This window comes from Scyliorhinus torazame, chromosome 9 (genome assembly GCF_047496885.1).
Source record: "Scyliorhinus torazame isolate Kashiwa2021f chromosome 9, sScyTor2.1, whole genome shotgun sequence".
NCBI classification, from domain to species: domain Eukaryota; kingdom Metazoa; phylum Chordata; class Chondrichthyes; order Carcharhiniformes; family Scyliorhinidae; genus Scyliorhinus; species Scyliorhinus torazame.
In genome coordinates, this window is record NC_092715.1 from 28028865 (window position 1) to 28038513 (window position 9649).

General features: G+C 44.9%; 1 protein-coding gene across 1 annotated transcript in view; it reads right to left on the reverse strand.

The window, feature by feature from the left end:
* The window catches only part of hpf1 (histone PARylation factor 1), a 33240-nt gene extending 24225 nt beyond the window's left edge, over nt 1-9015 (reverse strand). Inside the window, exon 1 of the mRNA XM_072515751.1 lies at nt 8810-9015. Coding sequence (XP_072371852.1) covers nt 8810-8854 — 45 coding nt within the window. The 5' untranslated portion in view covers nt 8855-9015. The remainder of the gene's footprint in view (nt 1-8809) is intronic.
* Nucleotides 9016-9649: the final 634 nt, after the last annotated feature.

The window sequence follows — 9649 nt, forward strand, 5'->3', positions numbered from 1 at the left end:
GATTTTGGTGGCTTCCAATAAATTAGATGAAAAAGTTATCATGCCAAACAGCAAGAACTGCATATTGGAGTGAATTTGGGGTGTACACGGAAGTACTGAATAGGGGGACAAAGAGCTCTATCCCTAAGATGGATTTGCATGGAAAAGGTTCTTCCGGATGGAACTTATAAGGCAAAGGCAAGGGGATTTGAAGAAAACTTAGAAGATCAGGATTTAAGGGTAGATTCACCTACAGCAGGAAAGGTTATTTTAAAGATCCCCTTGGCTCTATTAGCCACAAAGGCATGGAAATGCAAATCTATAGATATAAAAGCTGCCTTTTTGCAGGGGCATAAGCTCCAGGGAGACATTTTTCTCCGTCCTCCTAAAGAGGCAGCTAACACAGAAGGGGTACTCTGGAAGTTGAACAAATGTGTATATGGATTAAATGATGCGTCTAGAGTCTGGTATTTTTCGGAAAGGGAATTCATTGAATGTTTACAGGAGGGCTTTTTGGAACAGCTTGTGATGGAGCCCACGAGGGAACAGGCCATTCTGGACTTAGTGTTATGTAATGAGCCAGCCTTGATTAAAGATCTTAAAGTAAGGGAGCACTTAGGAGGCAGTGATCATAATATGGTAGAATTCAATCTCCAATTTGAAAGAAAGGTAGAATCAGATGTAAAGGTGTTACAGTTAAATAAAGGTAACTACAGGGGCATGAGGGAGGAACTGACGAAAATCGACTGGGAGCAGAGCCTAGTGGGAAAGACAGTAGAACAGCAATGGCAGGAGTTTCTGGGAGTAATTGAGGACACAGTGCAGAGGTTCATCCCAAAGAAAAGAAAGGTTATCAGAGGGGGGATTAGGCAGCCATGGCTGACAAAGGAAGTTAGGGAATGCATCAAAGCAAAAGAGAAAGCCTATAATGTGGCAAAGAGTAGCGGGAAGTCAGAAAATTGGGAAGGCTACAAAAACAAACAGAGGATAACAAAGAGAGAAATAAGGAAAGAGAGGATCAAATATGAAGGTAGGCTAGCCAGTAACATTAGGAATGATAGTAAAAGTTTCTTTAAATACATTAAAAACAAACGGGAGGCAAAAGTTGACATTGGGCCGCTCCAAAATGACGCTGGTAATTTTGTGATGGGAGACAAGGAAATAGCTGAGGAACTAAATAAGTACTTTGCGTCAGTCTTCACAGTAGAAGACATGAGTAATATCCCAACAATTCCGGAGAGTCAGGGGGCAGAGTTAAATATGGTAGCCATCACAAAGCAGAAAGTGCTAGAGAAACTAAGAGGTCTAAAAATTGATAAATCTCCAGGCCCAGATGGACTACATCCTAGAGTTCTAAAGGAGATAGCTGAAGAAATAGTGGAGGCGTTAGTTATGATCTTTCAAAAGTCACTGGAGTCCGGGAAAGTCCCAGAGGATTGGAAAATCGCTGTTGTAACCCCCCTGTTCAAGAAGGGAACAAGGAAAAAGATGGAAAATTATAGGCCAATTAGCCTAACCTCGGTTGTTGGCAAGATTCTAGAATCCATTGTTAAGGATGAGATTTCTAAATTCTTGGAAGTGCAGGGTCGGATTAGGACAAGTCTGCATGGATTTAGTAAGGGAGGTCGTGCCTGACAAACCTGTTAGAGTTCTTTGAAGAGATAACAAATAGGTTAGACCAAGGAGAGCCAATGGATGTTATCTATCTTGACTTCCAAAAGGCCTTTTTAAGGTGCCTCACGGGAGACTGCTGAGTAAAATAAGGGCCCATGGTATTTGAGGCAAGGTACTAACATGGATTGACGATTGGCTGTCAGGCAGAAGGCAGAGAGTTGGGATAAAAGGTTCTTTTTCGGAATGGCAACCGGTGACGAGTGGTGTCCCGCAGGGTTCAGTGTTGGGGCCACAGCTGTTCTCTTTATATATTAACGATCTAGATGACGGGACTGGGGGCATTCTGGCTAAGTTTGCCGATGATACAAAGATAGGTGGAGGGGCAGGTAGTATGGAGGAGGTGGGGAGGCTGCAGAAAGATTTAGACAGTTTAGGAGAGTGGTCCAAGAAATGGCTGATGAAATTCAACGTGGGCAAGTGCGAGGTCTTGCACTTTGGAAAAAAGAATAGAGGCATGGACTATTTTCTAAACAGTGACAAAATTCATAATGCTGAAGTGCAAAGGGACTTGGGAGTCCTAGTCCAGGATTCTCTAAAGGTAAACTTGCAGGTTGAGTCCGTAATTAAGAAAGCAAATGCAATGTTGTCATTTATCTCAAGAGGCTTGGAATATAAAAGCAGGGATGTACTTCTGAAGCTTTATAAAGCATTAGTTAGGCCCCATTTAGAATACTGTGAGCAATTTTGGGCCCCACACCTCAGGAAGGCCATACTGGCACTGGAGCGGGTCCAGCGGAGATTCACACGGATGATCCCAGGAATGGTAGGCCTAACATACGATGAACATCTGAGGATCCTGGGATTATATTCATTGGAGTTTAGGAGGTTGAGGGGAGATCTAATAGAAACTTACAAGATAATGAATGGCTTAGATAGGGTGGACGTAGGGAAGTTGTTTCCATTAGCAGGGGAGACTAGGACCCGGGGGCACAGCCTTAGAATAAAAGGGAGTCACTTTAGAACAGAGATGAGGAGAAATTTCTTCAGCCAGAGAGTGGTGGGTCTGTGGAATTCATTGCCACAGAGGGCGGTGGAGGCCGGGACGTTGAGTGTCTTCAAGACAGAAGTTGATAAATTCTTGATTTCTCGAGGAATTAAGGGCTATGGAGAGAGAGCGGGTAAATGGAGTTGAAATCAGCCATGATTGAATGGTGGAGTGGACTCGATGGGCCGAATGGCCTTACTTCCGCTCCTATGTCTTATGGTCTTATGGTAAGGTCAGTTTTGCTAAAGTTAGACCGTTGCCAGTTGAAAGCAGATCCGGCAATGTTTTACTGGCACTATAAAGGAAATCTTTCTGGCATCTTTATGATGCATGTCGATGATTTTTGGTGGGGTGGGACTAGTGATTTCGAAGCTATTGTAATCTCTGGTTTGGGGAAAGAATTCAGGGTTGGAAGTCAGGCTTCCGGTGCATTTAAATATATTGGACTGGAAATTGGACAGACTAAGTTAGGGGCAACTTTACATCAGCAATCTTATTTGGAAAGCATCAGCCCAATGGCAATTAGCCGTGGCCAGGTTTCACAAAAAGACGCAATGGTTTCAAAGATGGAAAAAGAGCAACTGCGAAGTTCAATTGGGCAACTGAATTGGTTAGGTAGACAGACTAGACCGGACATGAGTTTTGATGTCTTAGAGTTGAGTACAAAAATGAATGATCCCAAAGTGGAAGACATAATAAGAGCAAATAAAGCGTTGGTCAAACTAAAAATGCAGGAGTGTGTTTTGAGGGTCCTGGTTTTAGGTGACCTTAGGCACTTGAAACTCATAGTTTATAGCGATGCGTCCTATGCAAATTTATGTGATGGGGCTTCAAGCGCAGGCAGTTTTATAATTTTCCTTTTGGGGAACAATGGTAAATGTTGCCCTCTTGTGTGGGAAACAAAGAAAATAAGGAGAGTGGTCAAAAGCACTTTGGCTGCTGAGACGTTAAGCCTTGTAGAGGCGGTGGATATGGCCTTTTATATATGTCAGATATTGACAGAAATTTTGGGATTAGGGGATTTGGGTAATATACCTATTGAATGTCACAATGACAATAAATCCCTGTGGGAAAATGTGCACTCTACAAAAAGTGTCAATGAAAAAAGGGTAAGGATAGACATCGCAAGTTTAAAGCAGATGTTGGACAGAGGGGAAATAGCAAAAATTAAATGGGTCGACAGTAGCTATCAATTGTCAGAATGTTTTACAAAAAGAGGGGCTAGCTCACAGAAACTTTTAGATATTGTTAATGAAGGGCGCCTGTTTCTGTGACTTTTCTTTTCTTCCAAAAATGGTTAAAAAAAAGAAGGGGGGAAATTGCGTGTGTGTTTTTGAGTTTCTTGTAATTTTGTTTTCACCTAATTTTTTTTTTTCTCCAAGAGGAGATTGTTAAGTAATGGGTTAAGAGACATTCCAATTAGTTGTCTCATCTATGTTAAGTATCCAATAATTGACACTGATATGGAAAGAGGCTTCAGGTGGCTTGTGTGTGAGGTGATGTGATGTTAGAGTTTTGTGCAGAGTCTGTTGAAGTGAAATAAAGATGTTGGTGAAAAGGAGCAGAACCTTTGACTCTTTATACAACAGCAGCTATACATCTAACAGTCTGTGCCAACCATCAAGCATCTATCTATTCTAATCCCATTTTCCTGCACTTGATCCACAGCCTTGTATGCGATGGCGTTTCAACTGCTCATCTAAATGCCTCTTAAATGTGATGGCTCCCACCTCCACCACCCTTTCAGACAGCGAGCTCCAGTTTCCCATCACCCGTTGGTGGAAAGGCATTTCCTCTAAATTGCCTGCCCCTTACTTTAAATCCAAGGCCCCTGGTTATTTACCACTCTACTAAGGGGAAAGGTTTCTTTCTATCAACGCCCCCTCATAATTTTGTACACCCGAGCGACTTCAGAGGGACATTGACAAGTTGGCCAAATGGGCAGGCACCTGGCAGGTGAACCTCAATCACCGATACGTGAGGTAATGCATTTTGGTAGAGGAAACATAGGGGGACATAACAGGCTCAATGGTACAACTTTGAGGGGAGTACAGGAGCAGAGGGACCTCGGGGTTCAAGTGCATAATTCTCTGAAGGCGGCCAGGCAGGTTGAAACAGTTGTTAAGAATGCCTATAGCATCCTTGGGTTTATAAATAGGGGCATGGAGTATAAAAGGAAGGAAGTGATGCTACACCTCTACAAATCGTTGGTCAGACCCACATTTGGAGCATTGGGTTCAGTTCTGGTCACCTTATTTAAGGAAGGATGTTAAAGCCCTAGAGAGAGTTCAGAGGAGATTCACAAGAATGACACCAGGAATGAGGAATGTGAGATACAAGGAAAGATTGGAGAAATTGTGCTTGTTCTCCTTGGAACAGAGAAGATTAAGAGGCGACCTTATTGAGGTGTAAAAAATTCTGAACAATTTTGACAGGGTAAAGAAGGATATTCTGTTTCCACTAGTTGATAAGTCGGTGACTAGGAATCACAATTTCAAGATGGTCAGCAAGAGAGCTCGGAGTGAGATGAGAAGAAACATCTTTACTCAGAGTTGTTGGGGTTTGGAATGTGCTGCCTGGGAGAGTGGTGGAGGTGGATTCCATAGGAGGTTTGTTATGGGCCAGGGTTTAGAGAATCCCAAAGTGTATCATGGAGTTCACCTGACCACAACTTTTAATAGATTGTGGTATGGGGAGCACACGGCCCACTCTGCAGGTGTGGGACAGCAGAAATGGAAAAGTATTTTTTAAAGCAAAACAATGTTTATTCTATGAACTCAAGTTAACCTTTTTAAAACATAGAGAACATCTTAGCAACCATTAATTCAAATACAACCCCCAAAGAATACAACACTAAGTAATCATTTAAGCTTTCCTTTTAACATCCATAAGACTTAAAACACCTTTGACCAGAAGCACATCAGGTTAAAGGCACTACTGTTATTAGTTTTAAATCACCAGGATCGATTTACAGTCTTTAGATTAGAGAGAGAGATTCACACACCTTCTGGCTGTGACTGCAGTTATCCAGCTCTGAAAACGAAACTAAAACACACCCTGCAGCAAACAGCCTAAAACGAAAGTAAAAAGCTGACAGACAGCCCAGCTCCACCCACTCTCTGACATCACTGCGGTAGTAAACACCCATTTCTTAAAGGTACTCTCACTACAGATATTTATATACACACCCATTTATAAACACCCATTTCTTAAAGGTACTCTCACATGACAGGTTTCAAGAGAGAGCTGGGTATATATTAGAAAGTGATTAATTTAGAGGGCTACGGTGATGGGGCTGGGAATGGAACTAGCTAGGTAGCTCTTTTGGGAGCCGGTGCAGACACGATGGGCGAATGGCCTCCTTCTCTTCTGTAAATAACAAAACAAACAAAACCGGTCAAGTCCCCCCTGATCCTTCTCTGCTCGAAGGAAAACAACCCCAAACCTCACCAGCCTCTCCATAACTGAAACACTCCAGCCCGTGCAACATCCTAGTGGATCGTCACTGTACCCTCGCGAGTGCAATCTTCCCCACAAGTGTTGTGACCAGAACTGCACATAGTACTCTAGCTGTGGCCTAACCAGCATTTCGTACAGCTCCAGCATAACCTTCCCTGCTCTTATATTCTATGCCTTGGCTAATAAAGGTATGTATCCCTTCTTAGAAGTGCCTTCTTAACCACCTTATCTACCTGACCTGCTGCCTTCCTGCTGTAGGAACAGGACTCTAATAGGCTTTCAGTTTTGTAGGCAGGCTTGCTTTTATGTTGATGCTCATCACTCCCAAACTGATGTTTGAAGCCTGTTGAAGGCTACACTTGCCGAGGCAGTTCTTGCATGTGACTGATGGGAACATAGGAACAGGAGTAGGCCATTCAGCCCCTCGAGCCTGTCCCACCATTCAATGAGATCATGGCTGATCTGTGCCCTAATTCCATATACCTGCCTTTCGCCCACATCCCTTAATATCTTTGCTTAACAAAAACCTATCCATCTCGGATTTAAAATTAACAACTGTTCCAGCTTCGACTGCTGTTTGTGGGAGAGTTTTCTAAAGCTCTACCACCCAAGTTCTTCCTAACATCTCTCCTGAACGGTCTAGCTCTAATTTCTAGACTGTGCCCTCGAATTTTGGAACCTCCAGCCAGTGGAAATGGTTTATCTTTATCGGCCCTGTCTTTCCCTGTTAATAGCTTGATCAGATCACCCCTTAACCTTCCAAATTCTAGCAAAAAACAAATTGGCGTAATCTCTCCTCGTAACTCAACCCCTGTAGACCAGGTATCATTTTTGTAAACCTACATTGCCCTCCCTCCAAGGCCAAAATATCCTTCCTAAATTGTGATGCCCAGAACTGCCCACAGTGACTCCAAGTGGGATCTAACCAGGGCTTTGTATAGCTGCAGCATAACCTCTTGTGTCTTTATACTTCAATCCTCTAAACATAACGGCTAGCATTCCATTAGCCTTTCTGATTATTTTCTGCACTTGTTCCTGGCATTTCAAGGATCTATACACCTGGACCCCAAGTCTCTTTGGACATCCACTATACCGAACCTCTTACCATTTAGAAAGTATTCTGCTCTATCCCTTTTGATGACTATGTTAATGGGATTCCTGGCAGCTGGTCAGGGCGATGAAGCAGACAATGTTCAGCCCCTTCCTCATACTAGCGGGGTGAGCAGTGTGGTCCTCAAAAGGGCTGCAGTCAGTCACCCAGGGGGCTGCCAAGGTCCAGGGCGGCACGGTGGCACAGTGGTTAGCACTGCTGCCTCACAACGCCAGGGATCCAGGCTCGATTCTGACCTCGGGTGACTGTCTGTGTGGAGTTTGCACATTCTCCCCGTGTCTGCGTGGGTTTCCTCCGGGTGCTCCAGTTTCCTCCCACAGTCCAAAGATGTGCAGGTTGGGTAGATTGGACATGCTAAATTGCCCAACGGTTAGGTAGGGTTACAGGGATCGGGTGGCGATTGGGCCTGGATACGAAGCTCTTTTGGAGAGTCGGTGCAGACACGATGGGCTGGATGGCATCCTTCTGCATTGTAGGGATTCTATGATTCTGCTTCCTTCCACTGCTAAACCACCCTACAGTCTGAGCTGTGTTCTTGAGCCGCAGTAGTCTATGTGGGGTAGGTACACACACAGTGCTTTAAGAAGCATTTTAGGATCGTGACCCATCGTCAGTGAAGGAGCCGTGATAAAGTCAAGCGTGACTCAGACGGTGTCTCCATGTGTCTGCTGCCCTCGTTCTTCCAGGTAATAGTGATCGTGCATTTTGAAGGTGTTGACTAGGGAGCCTAAAAATACAGGTTGGTCTTACTTTCTAGGCAGAGCAGTTTGGGCGTGGTGTAATCGGAGGATGTAACCCAGATCTTAAGGTTTTGGACATCGTGTCAAATAAACCCAAACAAACCTGTAGTGATTGCTGCTAATTCCAATAAACAATGTCAGGTGATTGGGGGAAAAGAGCAGGGTGAAGCAGGACGAATTGATGTTTCAAAGGTGCGGGCAGAGGCACGATGGGTTGAATAGTTTCCTTCAGTCCTACAAGATCCCATTCTTCGGGGAACATTGAGCTAGTACAACACGGAAAGAGGCCCTTCGGCCCATTGGTGCCTGCAACAGCCATCAAGCACCTGTCCACTCCCATTTTGAACACTTGGCCCGGATATGCTGTGGCATTACTAAGTAACTTGGCTGTTGTGAGGGTTCCCGCCTCGACCACCCTTTCAGGCGTGTGGCACCTTTTACAAAAGGTTAAACAACATGCCCAGGCAAGGGCTTTTCACAGGAAAAGCTGAAGCATAAATAAGTTACCAGATTATTAGATGGGTTTACCCTTCCCTCTGACACAAACAATTCAGTTCTTTTTTTTTGGGGGGGGGGTTATATAATCTAGAATAAAGCCCCAGGCAAGGCCTGTGGGCAAGGGAGAGGAGGAATCTCCTCATTCAATCCAATCCAGCATTTTAAGCTTCGAAATGTTAATTGCAAAGTGTATGTTGAATGTTTTCAGTCAGCTAGCCACCCCCAGCTGTATTCAGTGGGATGTACTTAGTAACATCAGTCAGACAATGTATCTGAAGGCAGCTTGCAGTCAGTCTCTGCTCAATCCCCGGATACTTTGTTACAATCCCACTATTTTGTTACATTCCCCCCATTCATTATTACCTCGGAGCTCCTGGAGGCCGCTTTCCTCTTCCCGCGTCCCGCCATGAGGAAAAACAAACCCAACTCCACCAAAGCGGCCGAATAAAGAGCGAGAGGCACCTAAAACCCGCCCGTCGGCCGGCCCCCTCCGCCACAGGGACACGGCCAGGCTCCCCTCCGCCCCAGGGACACGGCCACTCGGCTCAGCTCCGCCACAGGGACACGGCCGCACAGCTCCCCCTCCGCCACAGGGACACAACCAGGATTTCCTCCGCCACAGGGACACGTCCAGGCCCCCACCTCCGTCACCGGGCCAATCAGACGGCACTGCAACATAAACCAATCAGGGTACGTTGGTAAATGAGCCAATCAGGGAGAAATTTCACACCAACCAAGGAGCAAGGCCGCATGAACCAATCAGACAGCAATTTCCCATGGACCAATCAGACAGCACAGTCCCATGAACCAATCAGACAACACTGTCCCATGAATCTATCACAGTAAGAAGTCTTACAACACCAGGTTAAAGTCCAACAGGTTTGTTTCAAATCACTAGCTTTCGGAGCGCTGCTCCTTCCTCAGGTGAATGAAGAGGTCTGTTCCAGAAATATATATATAGACAGATTCAAAGATGCCAGACAATGCTTGGAATGCGAGCATTAGCAGGTGATTAAATCTTTACAGATCCAGAGATGGGGTAACCCCAGGTTAAAGGGGTGTGAATTGTGTCAAGACAGGACAGGCAGGACACAATTCACACCTCTTTAACCTGGGGTTACCCCATCTCTGGATCGAAACAAACCTGTTGGACTTTAAACCTGGTGTTGTAAGACTTCTTACTGTGCTCACCCCAGTCCAACG